The sequence below is a fragment of the Bufo bufo genome, chromosome 2, assembly GCF_905171765.1.
Source record: "Bufo bufo chromosome 2, aBufBuf1.1, whole genome shotgun sequence".
NCBI lineage: Eukaryota > Metazoa > Chordata > Amphibia > Anura > Bufonidae > Bufo > Bufo bufo.
In genome coordinates, this window is record NC_053390.1 from 282,852,962 (window position 1) to 282,871,213 (window position 18,252).

At 46.4% G+C, this 18,252-nt stretch overlaps 1 protein-coding gene across 2 annotated transcripts; it reads right to left on the reverse strand.

Moving 5' to 3' along the window:
• Positions 1-5,265: 5,265 nt before the first annotated feature.
• Positions 5,266-16,809, reverse strand: FICD (FIC domain protein adenylyltransferase). Of its 2 annotated transcripts, none has more exons than XM_040416620.1 (3): positions 16,780-16,809; positions 15,889-16,222; positions 5,266-7,691 (listed from the first exon to the last, which is right to left on the reverse strand). In XM_040416620.1, exons 1-3 carry the CDS (start codon positions 16,801-16,803, stop codon positions 6,616-6,618), a joined length of 1,434 nt encoding a protein of 477 aa, XP_040272554.1. In that variant the 5' UTR covers positions 16,804-16,809; the 3' UTR covers positions 5,266-6,615. The 2 variants fall into 2 exon arrangements, with proteins under 2 accessions (XP_040272554.1, XP_040272555.1); XM_040416621.1 differs by lacking the exon at positions 16,780-16,809 and adding an exon at positions 16,582-16,766.
• Between the last annotated feature and the right edge of the window lie 1,443 nt (positions 16,810-18,252).

Consider the following 18,252-nt stretch of genomic DNA (forward strand, 5'->3'; position numbering starts at 1 on the left):
ACTCAATAAAACCACTCACAGATATGGGACAGGTATATTGCGGACATGCTAGCGGCGATCTAGCCGTGCATGTCCGCATCTCTATAGGGTAAAAAGAGGTGACAGAATCCCTTTAATTCTGTGCTTGGATACAGTAAAGATTTTGGGTAGGACTGTTCACCACAACAAAAGTCAGCCTGTCCTCAATGGGATCATCACTCGTCTTGATGTTTGTTTTCAGCAGCTCATTTTGCAAGGGTTGACATACAGTATGTTTTTATTTTTCCCCAAGAAAATGGGGATCTGGCATAGGCTTGCACACATTAGCCACTGACTTTCATTGTAAAGTGTAATCTGCAGTATTGAATATTACATTAGCCTGTTAGGGTCCATTCACACGTCCGCAAAATATGTCTGCATCCGTTTCTCAATTTTTATGGACTGGTGCGAACCCATTCATTTTCAATGGGGCCACAAAAGATGGGGACAGCACATCGTGTGTTGTTCGCATCTGCACTTCCATTCCGCGGCCCCGCAAAAAAATAGAACATGTCCTATTCTTGTCCGAAGCCACGGACAAGAGAAGGCATTTCTATTATAGTGCCGGCCATGTGTGGTCCGCAAAACCTGGAACACACATGGCCAGTGTCCGTGTTTTGCGGACCGCAAAACAGTTGCGGACGTGTGAATAGACCCTTATTCTACACAGCAAAAAAAAAAAAACAGTAGCAGAAAAGAAATGTATCCAAGCATACAGTGTACTTAGGCCTCATGCACACGACCGTTGTTCTGGTCCGCATCCGAGGCGCAGTTTTTGCGGTTCGGGTGCGAACCCATTCACTTCAATAGGGCCGCAAAAAATGCAGACAGAACTCTGTGTGCTGTCCGCATCCGTTGCTCCGTTCCGCGGCCCCGCAAAAAAAAATATAGCATGTCCTATTCTTGTCCGTTTTGCAGACAAGAATAGGCATTTCTACAATGGGCCGCCTGTTCAGTTCCGCAAATAGCGGGCCGCAATGCACGATCGCCGGCCGTAGGTCAGCCGCATCGGATCGTGGACCCATTCACTTTAATGGGTCCGCAATCCGGCCGTTCCGCTAAAAGATAGGACTTGTTCTATGTTTTAGCGGAACGGAAGTACGGGACGTAACCCCACGGAGGCACTCCGTAGTGCTTCCGAGGGGTCTCGTTCCGTGCGGCTGTTCCGCGATTCCGGATTTGCGGACCCATTGAAGTGAATGGGTCCACATCCGTGATGTGGAATTCACACGGAACTGTGGCTGTGTATTGCGGCCCCCAATACGGCCACAGATCACACACGTTCGTGTGAACTTAGCCTTACCCAGAGATTTTTACCCAAGTACATGATATTGCTATTTGCATGTTTTGTCTGCTATGTGGTGAATGTTGACTTTTGTGTTACTGTGCCATATACCATACAAGATAAAATACCAAAATAATTTATTATGCACAACTTCACAATCATGAACATGTCAGTTTCACAATTATGAACAAGTAAAGTGCAAACTGCTTAAAAGAAAATCCATCAAAAGTCATCAGTTCCTTTCTAATACCCTACTTCATTATAACTATATGACTAATGATGTGACATAATTTGTTTCGAGGGTCAGTAAGTGACGTAAAATAGAGCGGGAGAAGTCCAAGGTGGTAAGACAGCATTGATTACTTGCATGCATTGCCACAGCAATGGCTGTGAATTTCTTAAAATCACTTTTTCCCGTTACACAGCTTTGATGAAGTTTCCCCCCTACCTTATTATACGGATACTATACGTGTTGTCATTTCTATGTATAAAATGAGATGGGTAACAGGAGAAAAATGTTAATACCATATCATAGCCTATAGATACTGTAGGTAGGAGAAACGCTGGAAAGTGTTAGTGGCGCTGCCGTGAAGTCGACCGTATGTATTTTGCAGTCCGCAAAAAATACGGATGACGTCCGTATTTTGTGGAATGGAACAGCTGGCCCCTAATAGAACAGTACTATACTTGTCCGTAATGCAGACAATAGGACATGTTCTATTTTTTGCAGAATAGAAATACAGAAACTGAATGCACACGGTGTACCTTCAGTTTTTTTTTTTGCGGACCAATTAAAATGAATGGTTCCGTATATGGTCCCCAAAAAACAAACACATGTAAACGGAATGAAAATACGTTAGTGTGCAATAGGCCTAATTAGTTGATAAGGACTATGTTGTATCAAGACAGTGCATTTCAGGATTGTACTGATCTTTTTATCAGGTCGGGTGTGTATCCGACCTGACGAAGGGATCATTACAATCCCAAAATGCGCTGTCCCGGTACAATACAGTCCTTATAAATGAATAATTTTTGGAGTAGCCTTCACAGCAGCGCCACTACCAGTTTCCTGTATTTCTCCCATCTGTCTACCCAGTTTGAATTTTGAAGCCTTCCCAGGACAAGGAGGGACAGGGCACGGCAGCAGAAGGAACACCTTAGGCCTCATGCACACCACCGTTGTTGTGTTCCGTTCCGCAAAATGGGGTTCCGTTGTTCCATGATCCGTTTCCATTTTTGTTTCCGTGTGTCCTCCTTTATTTTTAGAGGATCACCAGACATGAAGGAAAGTAAAAAAAAAAGTCTGTCAAGTTTGCCATGCAAATGATAGGAAAAAAACGGACGCGGATGACAATCTTGTGTGCCTCCGCGTTTTTTCACGGTCCCTTTGACTTGAACGGGTCTGCGAACCGTTTTCCGTGAAAAAAATAGGACAGGTTATATTTTTTTGACTGACTGGAATCACGGACGCGGATGCCAAAAATGGTGCATTAGCCGAGCTTTCAACGGACCCATTGAAAGTCAATGGGTCCGCAGAAAAATCACGAAAAACGGAACGGGCACGTTACACAACAACGGTCGTGTGCATGAGGCCTTAGGCTGAGTTCACACTTCAGCTATTTGATCAGTTATTGTGAGCCAAAACCAGCCTACTCAGAGATGAGGTATAATGGAAAGATCTGCACCTGTCCTGTGGTTTTGGCTGGAAATAACTGAAGTGTGAACTCTGCCTTACTAAGGACTACATGCTGCTTGGAGATGGAATGGAATGGAACGGCAAGGAGCAGGTGAATATGGAGTTTTCCACAGATACTGCAGACCAGGGGTGGGCGATATGGCCAAAAATCTATATTGCGATATAATTTTAAGCATGTGCGATATATGTCACGATATATTGTTTTCTATATCTGGGGGGGGGGGGGGTTAAACTTTTTTTTTTACTTTTTATTTAATAACTATTAGCCTCCTTAAGGGCTAGAACCCTTGTCATATCCACCCTGATAGAGCTCTATTAGGGTGAATAGGACTTTACACTCTCCCTGCTGCCCTGTGCTTTGTGCACACAACAGCAGGGAGCTGACCATGGCAGCCAGCCTCTGATTTTGCCCCCCAGCCACTCATGTGCCCCTTAGCCTCTGATCAGCCCCCCAGCCTCTCCCTCTTATCAGCCCCCTCTGGTAACTCCAAATCCACCCCCCCTCCCTCCCTCCCTCCCCAGTATTAATCATTGTAGGCAGTGGCCACAGGGTCACCCTCCTTCCCCCCCCATCATTGGTGGCAGTGGGCAGTTCCGATCGGAGTCCCAGCAGTGTAATGCTGGGGCTCCGATCGGTTACCATGGCAGCCAGGAGTCACGCTACTGAAGTCCTGGCTGCCATGGTATGTTAGTGAGCAGCATTATACTCACGTGCGCCGTGGCCGCTCCTTCTCATAGGTCTGTGCGGCGCATTGCTAATGCTATAAGCATTAGCAATGCGCCGCACAGACAGAAGGAGTGACCGGCGGCCATGGCACGTGAGTATAATGCTGCTCACTAACATACCATGGCAGCCAGGACTTAAGTAGCGTGACTCCTGGCTGCCATGGTAACCGATCGGAGCCCCAGCATTACACTGCTGGGACTCCGATCGGAACTGCCCACTGCCACCAATGCAGAGACTGAAGAACATTCCCGGCACCCGACCTCTGACAGGACGCTGTGATCCACGCGATTAATCCCTCAACTGAGGGATATGGCCGGCACATGAAAGCTACGTTGGTATTCAGGCATTCATTGGTGGCGCAGTGGCCACAGTCCCTCCCCTCCTACTCTGTTCTTATTGGTGGCCAGCGGCAGCCGCGCACAGTGGGGAGGGAGGGACTCCCTCCTTCTCCACTGTGCCGGCTCAGGAAACCATGGTGCGCGCCGAGAGCGCGATCATTCACTACCGCTCCGTGGTCATATTGCGGTTTGGCGATATGCACAAAATCCATATCGTGGCACAAATTTATATCGCATATCGCCCACCCCTACTGCAGACTATAGTGGAAATTTATAAAAGCCTTTTTTTTTTAAGACTTGGAGTGCGGTGAATACACTAAGGGTGGGTTCACACACAAGTTATAGTGGCATTTTTTCACCGTAAAAATCTCAGCTCCAGATTATAGCTGGTCTATAGGAAATATGAAATGTAGGACACAAAAGCGTATTTTTTTGCTACTGGCATTCTTGTCGCTTAAATGTTTTTTGGATTTCTGTAATTTCTTTGGAAAATGCAGCATGTTAAAGATTTTGGAGGTTTTTCTGGCATTTTGACATCTCTATAAGAAAAAAAAAAATTCACAAAATAAAATACACTGCTATGAAGAAACAGCATGAGGTGGGGAAAAAAGTGGTTTCTATGGCTTTATTTTTTTTTCTAAAATGCAAATTCATGTGTGTAGGGACCCTAAGGCTACGTCTACACGATGACATTTGTCGCGCGACAATAAGTTGCGCGACAGGGCACAACTACACTGCAAAATTTGTAGCGCAACATTTTGTTGCACTAATGTTGCGCGACAATTTTTATAATGGCAGTCTATGGTGTCGCACTGCAACATGCTGCGACTGCGACGCAACAGTCGCAGAAAAATCCACCTCGAATTCCCTTTGTTCAAAACTTCTGAATAATTCTGTACAGGGATTAATCTCCGCACAGTATTAGAATGTACGGGCTCTGATGAGTACCTCGGAACGAAGCCAAGTTCGGTTTCAAGTTTTAAAGTGGTTTTCCACTACCCAAGTTATTAAGCAAAGTCACGTGCAACTTTGTGAATGACTAACTTCGGGTCATCAGAGCTTACATTTTAATACTATATGAAGACTGATCTCATTCTCCACACAGTATTATTTAAAAATTTTGAACGAAGGACTTCGGATTAAGCATCTGAAGCTCACTTTGATCAACACTAGTAATGACCTATCCTGAGGATAGGTCATTAATATTACAAAAGCGGACAACCACTTTAATACAATCGGGAGTAACTACACTTTCTGAAAGTATCCACAAGCCCAGTATAATGTAACAGCGTAAAATACCTTGTGGCTGAATCCTTGGAGTTGTGTAATCAATGCTCCCAGAAATGTTCTGCTGGGGATTTTTGTAATACATTGCCCTCCAGGTTTTTAAAACTGATAGCCTATCCTTAGGATTGGTCATCAATATTAGATTGGTGCAAGTCGGACTCCCGACACCCCCTGCTGATGAGCTATTTGTACTTTGCTCCATAAACCTGCATGCAGTTCTTTTAGTAGTGAATGTGCTGGGTAGTGTAGCTTTGACCCTTTCACTTGCAATACCCAGCATATCTGCCACCCATAGTACTGGGGAGCAATGTGAACCATCAATTTTAAAAACCTGGATACCCCCTTTAAATACAGCATAGTATAAGGACAGATCCACTTTATATTGGGATTTATAAATATAAGTGTAGACTAAGGACTGATTTACACGACTATGCATGGTCTGTGTACCGACTGTGGCTCCTCTGACCCAAACTGAGCGCATCGTCAGTTCCTATCCCAACCTTGGGTCTATATTACTGTACTCACATCAAGTGAGTACAGTACAATAGACGCGCGATCAAATAGGCAATGCATGTGATGGCCCTTTAAAACCTGGGACACTGTGCAGTGTCCACATTGCTGCTGATTTTACCATGGATTTGCGCAGGTGAAATAGACCGCAGATACCAGGCAGTGCACGAGATGGCCCGTTTTAAAATCCACGGCATGTGACTTTTGGATATGGATAATCAGCGCTGATTTCACCCCTTTTAAGAGTATGATCACAAGGTTGTATTAGCACACAAAATGTAGGTGCAGAATTTGCATCAAAATTCCATGGGCTTTCCAGACTTTGATGCAGCTTTTGGGCATCCCATTGATTTCAGCAGGAATATGTTGCTCTTTTTCCATGACATGGAATATAAATAAAAAGCAAAAAAAAATAAAAGCTGTGGAACAATCATGGCGTGGATTTCCCATTGAAAACAATGGCGGTTGACTGAGAGCAGATTCTACATGGATTTTGGTGTGGAAAACCTGCCTTATGCACATGGGCTAATGTAAAGGGGTGAAATCCTCAGCATCAAAATCTGTATGTAACATGTGCAAATTTCCTTTTTTTTTTTTGTACGTCTGGGCTTGACCATACCCTGCAGAACATGAAATATGTCAAATCAAACTAGCAGCAAAACACGTCAAATAAATTAATGAGATGTCGCTGGCGACGAGCAACATGTAGGGTGTGTAAATAAGGCAACGAAGGCCACAGAGTTCTGGCTAGGGTTCAAGTCTTGACTGGAATGGTGCGTTTGCACTCAAAACTGTCCGGATGGGGCTCTGGGAGACCCACAGGGTGCTCTGCTGTGGCTATTAGGAAAAGGTCTAGGGTGGACTCTGTGCATTTGGCAATAAATCGAATAAAAGGCCTCACATCACCTTCATTCGCAAATTCCAAAACATGATAATATTCAGACCTCTGTTCCTTCCTGATGGTTATTGGGGGGTAACCTGCCTGCATCAAAATCACATTCATAAGCAAACGTGAAGTCCTTCCGTTACCATCAACAAAAGGGTGGATATAGACCAGTTTGTAATGTGCTAGAGCCGCAAATTCCACAGGATGCAAGTTCATCGCATCATCTGAATTAAGCCACTGGACAAACTCCTGCATGTGCTTGTCCACGTCTCTGGGATGAGGTGGAATATGGTTGCCCACAAACACTTGGTTTGCACGGAATCGGCCAGCTTCGACGGGGTCCACATAGCCCAGCACTCTGCGGTGTATTTCCAGTATATCGTCTGTGGACACAGATCCTATGCGAGATATCAGAGTGGTGTTGACATATTTCATGGCGGCATGCATTCCAATGACTTCATTTTGCTCCTCGAGGCTTTTACCAGGCACAGCATATCGTGTCTCAATTATATGGCGGATTTCAGACAATGAAAGGGTGTTTCCTTCGATGGCAACGGTGTGGTAAATGTGATGATAATAAGACTCTTCCATGACCCGGCGAAGAGCGGAGTTACCCTTCGGAATGGACATCACCTTTTTAACTTTACTGTCAATGATGCTAAAATACCTCTGATCTATTTCTTCAACTAAAGGCAAGGTGCGGTCTCGATTTACTAACGCTTTCTCGTTGTGGGGGGAGATCATTAATGCTTTCGAGTAGAGATAGTCTGCCTGGATGATATCCTTCTCTTCCTCCAGAAAAATACCAAGCTCATTAAGGGCATCCACATGGTCCGGGTCCATCTTCAGGGCGTGGAGAAGTAGCTTGTGTGCTTTGTCCCTCTTGTCTTGCCGCTTCATTTCAAGTGCTTGGTTCAAAGCAGCTCTGGCTTCAAACTTGACATCTGAAATATTAAAATATATTACTGTCATATTGTGCCGTACATACATCTCCTTATTTTAAGACCTAGTAACAAGTATTGCAGATACTTATATTGATCTTGGGTAACAAGATTTAGGCATCTTTCAGACGGGCATCCCGGATTTGCTCCGGATGCAATGCGGGAAACCCGCGCGAGTGCGCACACAATTTCAGTCAGTTTTGATTGTGTTGTTCAGTTTTTCTCGAGCAGGTGCAATGTGTTTTATAAAAAACTGAATGTGGTCCCCGGACTCGAACTTCTTAACTGAAGTTTGGGTTCGGTGTTGTGTAGATGTTAGTATTTTCCCTTATAACATGGTTATAAAAAAAAAAAAAAATTAACTCGCCTCATACACTTGATCGCGCAGCCGGCATCGTCTTCTTTCTTCTTCTTTGAGAACCTGCAAAAGGACCTTTTGATGACGTAATTGCGCTCACCACGTGGAAAGCGTGGTGACGTCAGCGCAGGTCCTGCTGACTGAAGATAGAAGGATGTCATCAAAGGTCCTTTTGCGGGTCCTGAAAGAAGAAGAAAGCAGACTATGCCGGCTGCGCGATGAAGTGTATGAGGTGAGTTAATTTTTTTTAACCACTCAAGCAACATTTTACTAAGCATTCTGTATTCAGAATGCTATTATTTTCCTTTATAACCATGTTATAATGGAAAATAATAAGCTAAATGGAGATCCGGGTTGCTCATCCCTCGTCTCCTTAGCAATCATGCGTGAAAAATGCATAGCATCTGCACTTGCTTGCAGATGCTATGCGATTTTGACGCAGACCCATTAATTTCTATGGGGCCTGCGTTGCGTGAAAAACGCAGAATCTAGAACATGCTGCAATTTTTTTACGCAACGCACAAGTGATGCGTGAAAATCACCGCTCATCTGAACAGCCCCATTGAAGTGAATGGGTCCGGATTCAGTGTGGTTGCAATGCGTTCACCTCACGTATTGCACCCGTGTGAAAGGGCCTTACTGCCTGACTCAACACAAAGGTAAAGGGGTTATCTCGGAAACAACACAGTGACTGCTAAGACCCCAACCAATCATGAGAGCAGGGTTCTGTGGCCCCTGTGTGAATGGAGTGGTAGTGCACACGTGTGTCCATTCACATGGGGGTCTTCTGTTCTCGTGATCATCTCAGCTGCCAAACTCCAGATAGGAGATAAATGTTGTTCACGGGGCAACCCCTTTACAAGGGAAGCACACAAATGTATATTCTTTTGAACACTGGTTTACATATACATGCATCTACGCTGAGTAACTTTGGAAATCTATTACATTACTGCATTCATAATTCTGCACGCTTGCCGTCTGCATTGAGCTTGTCCTGGTGTTTTACATTCTGGGAAGTGTAGTCTTTGTTCCCAGGACTTGATCAGTAGAAAAAAACTAAATTTTTTTCAGGAACCCAGCGAACCTCTCAGTGATGTGTCAGTTGACAAGCTTGTAGACCTTTTCAATAACCAGGAGAATTGTGAATGCTGCTCTGGATTTTAATACAGACCATAAAGTGCCTATTAGACCTCTGGGTTATCAGCAAATTATCGGACAGCGCGATAATTAGCTTGTATAATAGAGCTGATGAACTAGCATCAGGATGTAAGGTACTGGATTATCGGGCACCACATCTCCCTGTGTAATCAGGGATGTGCTGCCAATAATGAATAAGACAGAATGAGGGAGGAACAAATCTTTTCTCCCACATTCTGTTTGCATCGGCCTGTGTAATCAGGGCAGAGCAAACTAGTGCAGATGGATGTTTTATCATTATTCGGGGTGCATCATGCCTGAATATCAGGTAGTGTAAACACCCTTAAGCCTCATGCACACGTCCGTGAGACCGGCCTGGATTTCTTCTGAGTGCAGGAGCGCACGGCGTCATTGGTTGCTATGCGCTTCCTGCTGCCCCAGTACAATAATACACTGGTATGATCTATACTAGTGTATTACTGTACTGCGGCAGCAGGAAGCGCACGGCGTCATAGCAACCAATGACGCCGTGCGCTCCTGCACTCAGAAGAAATCCAGGCCGTATCACACGGTCTGTGTTTCACGGACGTGTGCATGAGGCTTTAAGGTGGACAGGCAGATGGGCAGCCAATCACTCAATAAACGAGCAAAACACTCATTCATCGGGTGAAATGAACGTTAATGCAGGCACATAAATTATTGTTTCTGGGCAGCAGATCATGACGTCTAAACAGCGATCTGCTGCCCAGAAACAATGCAGCTGTATGAGGACGAGCGATCACTCATCAAACTGGAGGAGATTGCTCCTGATTAGCCGACTGTCAGGAAAGAAGACGTCGTTCTCAAAAGTCTGCTGCTCGTCTGCCCGTGTAAATCCAGCTTTAGGGCTCATGCACACAACCGTATGTATTTTGCAGTCCGCAGAAAATATGGATGACGTTTGTGTAAATTTCATATTTTTCAGAACGGAACAGCTGGCCTAGGGGTGGGCGATATAAATTTGTGCCACGATATGGATTTTGTGCATATCGCCGGAACGGTAGTGAATGATCGCGCTCTCGGCACGCACCATGTTCTCCTGAGTCGGCACAGTGGAGAAGGAGGGAGTCCCTCCCTCCCCACTGTGCGCGGCTGCCGCTGGCCACCAATAAGAACAGAGTAGGAGGAGAAGGGGAGCATTATACTCACGTGCGCCGTGGCCGCTCCTTCTTATGTCTGTGCGGCGCATTTCTAATGCTTATAGCATTAGCAATGCGCCGCACAGACCTATGAGAAGAAGCGCCCGGCGGCCACGGTGCACGTCAGTATAATGCTGCTCACTAGCATACCATGGCAGCCAGGACTTCAGTAGCGTCCTGGCTGCCATAGTAACCGATCGGAGCCCCAGCATTACACTGCTGGGACTCCGATCGGAACTGCCCACTGCCACCAATGATGGGGGGGGGGGGGGGGGGGGGAGGAGGGGGACCCTGTGGCCACTGCCACCAATGATTAATACTGGGGAGGGAGGGGGGGTTTGAGTTACCAGAGGGGGCTGATAAGAGGGAGAGGCTGGGGGGCACATGAGAGGCTGGCTGCTGTTGTGTGCACAAAGCACAGGGCAGCAGGGAGAGTGTAAAGTCCTATTCACCCCTAATAGAGCTCTATTAGGGTGAATATGACAAGGGTTCTAGCCCTTAAAGGGGTATTCTCATCTTAATGATCACTGTTAAATCTGTCAATGATTTAACAGTGATCATTTTTCTAAATATATTTAATTAACAAATTCCCACCCCTTAGAAGTAAATAAACATATACTGTTGTCTTCCGTCTCCCCTGGTTACGGCCACCGCTCTTCTCAGGAATCGCGGTGGCCGCGCGTGCGCAGACGGCTTTTTCTCTTCTCCCGGCCGGCCGCTGTACTGAACGCGCACGCCGAGGCCGCGCATGCGCTATGGTGATTTCTTCCTTGCCAGTATAGTATACTTGCCAGGAAGAAGTCACCAGGGCGCATGCGCGGCCTCTGCGTGCGCGTTCCGTACAGAGCGCGGCCCAGCCGGGAGAAGACTTCAATCAAGATGGAGCCCCCCCCTGCCGAGTGCCGAAACCAGGAAGTGGACAGCGCGCCGGGAGCAGGTAAGTATCAAATAGCGTGTCGAGAATACCCCTTTAAGAAGGCTAATAGTTATTAAATAAAAAGTAAAAAAAAAAAAAGTTTAAACACCACCCCCCCCCCCCCAAATATAGAAAACAATATATTGCATATCGCACATGCTTAAAATTATATTGCAATATAAATTTTAGGCCATATCGCCCACCCCTAAGGGCTCTTTCACACCTGCGTTGTTGTGTTCCGGCATAGAGTTCCGTCGTCGGGGCTCTATGCCGGAAGAATCCTGATCAGGATTATCCTAATGCATTCTGAATGGAGAGAAATCCGTTCAGGATGCATCAGGATGTCTTCAGTTCCGGAACGGAACGTTTTTTGGCCGGAGAAAATACCGCAGCATGCTGCGCTTTTTGCTCCGGCCAAAAATCCGGAACACTTGCCGCAAGGCCGGATCCGGAATTAATGCCCATTGAAATGCATTGATCCGGATCCGGCCTTAAGCTAAACGTCGTTTCGGCGCATTGCCGCATCCGACATTTAGCTTTTTCAGAGTGGTTACCATGGCTGCCGGGACGCTAAAGTCCTGGCAGCCATGGTAAAGTGTAGTGGGGAGCGGGGAGCAGTGTACTTACCGTCCGTGCGGCTCCCCGGGCGCTCCAGGGAGACGTCAGGGCGCCCCAAGCTCATGGATCATGTGATCACATGGATCACGTCATCCATGCGCATGGGGCGCTCTGACGTCATTCTGGAGCGCCCGGGGAGCCGCACGGACTGTAAGTATACCGCTCCCCCGCTCCCCACTACTACTATGGCAACCAGGACTTTAATAGCGTCCTGGGTGCCATAGTAACACTGAACGCATTTGGAAGACGGTTCCGTCTTCAAATGCTTTCAGTACACTTGCGTTTTTCCGGATCCGGAGTGTAATTCCGGCAAGTGGAGTACACGCCGGATCCGGACAACGCAAGTGTGAAAGAGGCCTAAGCTGGCCCCTAATAGAACAGAACTATCCTTGTCCATAATGCGGACAATAATAGGACATGTTCTATTTTTTTGCGGAACGGAAATATGGATATACGGAAACGGAATGCACACGGAGTAACTGTTTCTTTTGCGGACCCATTGAAATGAATGGTTCCGAATACAGTCCGCAAATAAAATGGAACAGACACAGAAAGAAAATACGGTCGTGTGCATGAGCCCTTACTCAGGAGGATAAGCAATGCGACGAGTGCTCAGAGGTGTTCACACCTAGGACTGCAGTTTCCATCTAATTGCATATTTAAACAAGTTAACAAACAAGGCCTACAACCAAGTCAGCATTTTGAGGCACGGAGGCTGAACACTTGCCAGAAGACACATTTTCTGCTTTTGGAAGGGGGTTTACTAAAAGGGGTAGTCTCATGAAGACAACCTATTCTATAAAGATCCACCTCCCAGGCAATCAGCTGATCAACCACAGATCCTGCTGACCACACATGTTCCTTGCTGCTGCAGAGAACCCCTTCTATGACTTCGACAAGCCCTAAAGTGCATATGGACTCAGGTTATCTTTAAGAGACTCCCCTTTAATGGTAATCCAAAAAAATAATCTACTGCCATGTTGTAAATATTTGCCCAAAAATTAAAGGGGTCTTCCATGAGTTTCTCAGGATACGTCATCAATATCTTATCAGTGGGGATCTGAGTCCCTACAGCTTCCTAATCTAGTGATGTCACATGGCCTAAGCACAGCACAGTCAGCAGAACTGTACCTATGACACTGGCTGACCTGTTTGCAGCTGAAGACATCTGTGTTGGTCCCATGTTCATATGTAACTGCATTGCCGAGAAAAAGGAAGTTTTAATATATTCAAATGAGCCTCTAGGACAGGCATTCTCAAACTGCAGCCCTCCAGCTGTTGTAAAACTACAACTCCCACAATGCCCTGCTGTAGGCTGATACCTGTAGGCTGTTCGGGCATGTAGTAGTTTTGCAACAGCGGGAGGGCCGCAGTTTGAGGATGCCTGCTCTAGGACCTACAGGGGGGCGTTACCCTTACACCTAGAAGCTCAGCTCTCTCTGCAACGGCCGTGCACTCTCCACTTTGATAGACAGGGCCAGGCAGTGAAAACATCACCACATCATGTTTCTCAGTAATGCAGGCACATATGAACATGAGACCAACACAGATGTCTTCAGCTGCCAAGTGCACATGTAACAGGTCAACCAGTGTCATAGGTACAAATCTACTGACAGATGTCTTTTAAGCAAATAGGCCTGAAATGCAATACCAAGCACATCCACTATACAATGTATAGCACTGTCTTAGTAAAGCTGAATTCATATCACCATTAAGCTTACTGTTCTTCTGATTCATTAGAAATAGAAAGATAAAAAAAAAAAGGATCCTTTATTTTGAGCATCAGTTACGTCAGTTCAATCAGCTGATCAGTGGCAGTGTCGGACCCCCACTGATTCTAACTACAGGTCATCAATACTGAACTCCCGGAAAACCCCTTTAAACTGGTGAAATGTGTTAACCTAGAGGAAGAGTGATTACGACATAGTGCAAAACCCCTTCTGCTCTGCTTGGTTAGGCTACTTTCACACTCGCGTTTGGTGCGGATCCGTCAAAGGCATCTGTTCAGATAATACAACCGCATGCATCCGTTCAGAACGGATCGGTTTGTATTATCTGTAACATAGCCAAAACGGATCCGTCTTGAACACCATTGAAAGTCAATGCGGGACGGATCCGTTTTCTATTGTGTCAGTAAAAACGGATCCGTCCCCATTGACGTACATTGTGTGTCAGGACCTTTGGCTCAGTTTTGTCAGACGGACACCAAAGCGGAATGGAGCCAAACTGATGCATTCTGAGCGGATCCTTTTCCATTCAGAATGCATTAGGGCAAAACTGATCAGTTTTGGACCGCTTGTGAGAGCGCTGAACGGATCTCGCAAACGGAAAGCCAAAACGCCAGTGTGAAAGTAGACTTAGCCAACAGCTATTCCCTATAGAGACTCCCCCCATGCACATGCATGCCCGGCTGAGTGTGTGCGTGTGGTCTCTATAGCGAATTGAAAATAAGTGGCAGTGGCTTTTCTCATTTGAGAACAAAAGGATCAGGCAAGTTGAAAACCAATCTACCCAACCCTTCTTGCTGACGTTAGATGGTTGGTGGGTTCGGCTGACATTTATCTAATGTGTAAGACCACAGCAGTGTTGGATTTTCAGCGATTCTTGGGTCACCGTTACTTGTGAGTCACGCTATTCAATGGTCAAGCCGCTTAGTGATCTTTGGTAGCGCGACAGATGTTGTGGCCAAGATCTCCAAGTAGCTCCAGCCTTAGGCTACTTTCACACTTGCGTTCAGAGCGGATCCGTCTGGGGTCCGCTCATATAATGCAGACTTGGGATCCGTTCAGAACGGATCCGTCTGCATTATATTGAAGAAAAAATTCTAAGTGTGAAAGTAGCTTCAGACGGATCCGTCCAGACTTTACATTGAAAGTCAATGGGGGCGGATCCGTTTAAAGATTGAGCCATATTGTGTCATCTTCAAACGGATCCGTCCCATTGACTTACATTGTAAGTCTGGACGGATCCGCTTGCCTCCGCACGGCCAGGCGGACACCCGAACGCTGCAAGCAGCGTTCAGGTGTCCGCTTGCTGAGCGGAGCGGAGGCTGAACACTGCCAGACTGATGCATTCTGAGCGGATCCGCGTCCACTCAGAATGCATTAGGGCTGGACGGATGCGTTCGTGGCCGCTTGTGAGACCCTTGAAGCGGAGCTCACAAGTGGAACCCCGACGCTAGTGTGAAAGTAGCCTTAGGGTGGTTTCACATGTATTATTTTTTTTTATATACACAGTGGGGGGCATTTACAAAGGCCGGCTATTTATACCGGTCTTTGTTTTCCCTCTGCGCCACTGGACAATTCGTCCGATTTATGTTGAGGCCATAAATTAAGTGCACCTCCGGCAGTCCGTGTGCCTGGAGCATGAACTACTCCAGCCCCTGAGTTATATGCATTTTTTCAGGTGTAAAAGATAGTAAATTTGTCGGAGCAGTGTCCTGACCACCACAATGTCCTCGTCACCCCCATGTGGGGAGGATGGGGTAAAAACAATTTTAATGCCAAAAACCTCCACTGTTTTTAGTTGTCATTTTTTGGAGCATAAAAGAGCCATGGCCACATGTTACATATTGGCGGATAGGAAATTATTAAAGTTTCCTATTACGTTTTTGTATCTTAACGGGGGGTTTTCTTCCAAATTGCAGCATACGCTGGGTGTGGTGCGTTTTCAGACTATTTACCCACAAACTCTCTATAAGAAATAAAAAGTCTAAAAAAAATTACAATTAAAATGTGTGATGACAAAAAATGGCACCCTCCAAAAAAATGACAAATTTTATGGTAGATTATAAAAGCCAAAAACCGCCCCCTGAAAATGTCACATCAGTGATTTGGGTGAAAATCTCTGAGCAGTACTGAATGGGTTTTGCACAGCGGTGGAGGTCACCGATCCCACCGACATCATCTTCGGTGGACTTTGCGTTATGGAAATCCTCTAATACACCATACGTGTCCTGTACTGGAAGGGTTATTGGATTATTATTTTATTTACCTGAAGACGGTTTCGGCTTAAACACCATGAGTTCGATTGCAGTTGAAGCAACAGCAAGACCCGTCGTCTGCCCAGGGTAGGTGTGCAGCCGATCGTTCCCTCCCCATAGGTTACACTGCAGCAGGACCTTCAGAGCCGCCTTATAGTGCCCCTCTAGCCCACTCAGGGGAAGGAGAGCTACCAGTAGTGACCCAGACAACACCACCAGTGCCGCCCTGAGCCCGTACCGCGCACCCAGCTGAGGCCATTGAAACTCTGTCACTGCCATTGAAGTGTCAATCCCCCAATTCCAGGTACTCGTAGCCGGATCATCTTCCTGAAGGTTACCACGGATCTGCAATTACAGACATAAGCATTAGAGTGCCCAGTGTCATGCCACACACAGCGCCACCCTTCATATCATGCCACATACAGCACCACCCTTCATATCATGCCACACACGGTGCCACCCTTCATATCATGCCAAACACGGTGCCACCCTTCATATCATGCCACCCTTCATATCGTGCCACACACGGCGCCACCCTTCATATCGTGCCACCCCCAGCGTCACACTTCATATCGTGCCACACACGGCGCCACCCTTTATATCGTGCCACACAAGGCACCACCCTTCCTATCGTGCCACACACAGTGCCACCCTTCATATCATGCCCTAGTAACCTGTGCTTTGCAAACACTGCCCCGCCATACCCTCCATCTGCTGTACTGCAGCTAGGCTGACATTCATAGCCTGCACAAACCCCAGGAAGCTAAGCCACAGGTGGTCAACAGAATTTACAAGGGGTTCCTATGATAGGACTATCCCATCCCAAACCATATCCCTCTATACGCCCGCCCTAGCGGATTATCCCACAGGAAATCCCCCCCCCCCCGAATGCCTGTACATACATGAGAGTTCCCGTACACCCCCATCACCTGGAATTTACCAGACTTCCTAGTTCGTGTGACGCAAAACACATTGACCGCCCTAGTCCCGCCCACACGCCATTCTCTCCTACTATTGGTTGCGCTGATGCCAATCAATTCAGTAGCAGCCCTGTTAGCCTATCGCCACGTTTCCTAGAAGTAACGCTGCGCCGTCTGAAACACTAGGAGACGAGGTTTCAGACCGAAAAGTGTCTCCACTGTCTGCAACCGAAGTACGAAGTAAAGACAGCGCGGACATTTTGGAAACGTGAATTGTGTAGGAGTAAACTGTAATACGGTCTACAATATGGCGTCATGAAAGTGGCCCATTCGTCCTTTTAGTGATGGTGTGGAAAAGCAGACGTCACTTGTAAGCATGTGTTTGTTAAAGCAGCTCGTGGTGTCTGCTGATTGGTTGGCCTCACGGTAATGGAGGTGGAGAGCTGACTGTACAGTGTTTACTGGTTTAACCCCTTCAGGACGTAGCCTGAAGTAATTTTTTTTTTGTTTATACCACACGTCATTTTGGCAGAGATTTTTTTTTATTTTACTTTGAAAACGCAATTTTGGGATAAGTCTTCATATTAATTTATGGCAAAATGATATTATGGGGTAAATGCTGACAAAAAGGTGATTCTGCTCTTCATTCTACACTGCTCTGCCATCACCTCTGTTTTAACCCCCTCTGTTTTTGCCACTGCATTCCAGCAGCCATAACTTTTTTTTTTTTTCATTGACTTGGCTGAGACTTTGTTTTTTATAGGTGAAATTTTAATATTTTTTTGTATGTATATTTTACAATTTAATTTATATTTCTTTTTGTTGCTGAAAACTATTTTAAAAAAGCTTTTTTTTTATTTTCATGATTTTGTGTTTAAAAAGTGTTTATCCAGTATCCAGCATGGGTTCTCTCAGCAGTGGTGATCATACTTACCTGGTCCACACTGCTGGGTTCTCTCAGCAGTGGTGATCATACTTACCTGGTCCACACTGCTGGGTTCTCTCAGCAGTGGTGATCATACTTACCTGGTCCCCGCCGCTGGGTTCTCTCAGCAGTGGCGATCATACTTACCTGGTTCCTGCCACTGGGTTCTCTCAGCAGTGGCTTTCATACTTACCTGGTTCCTGCCGCTGGGTTCTCTCAGAAGTGGCGATCATACTTACCTGGTCCCTGCCGCTGGGTTCTCTCAGTAGTGGCGATCTTACTTACCTGGTCCCCGCTGCTGGGTTCTCTCAGCAGAGGCGATCATATTTACTTGGTCCCCACTGCTGGGTTCTCTCAGCAGTGGCGATCATACTTACCTGGTCCCTGCCGCTAGGTTCTCTCAGTAGTGGCGATCTTACTTACCTGGTCCACGCCGCTGGGTTCTCTCAGCAGTGGCGATCATACTTACCTGGTCCCCGCCGCCGGGTTCTCTCAGCAGTGGTGATCATACTTACCTGGTCCCTGCCGCC

Coding starts and splice junctions, on each gene's coding strand:
- FICD (XM_040416620.1), bottom strand. CDS start 16,803: ATGGGGGTGTACGGGAACTCTCAT. Junction 16,223..16,779: donor GGGTGTACGGGAACTCTCAT/GTATGTACAGGC, acceptor CTGTAATTGCAG/ATCCGTGGTAACCTTCAGGA. Junction 7,692..15,888: donor TAAGCCGAAACCGTCTTCAG/GTAAATAAAATA, acceptor TTAATATTTCAG/ATGTCAAGTTTGAAGCCAGA.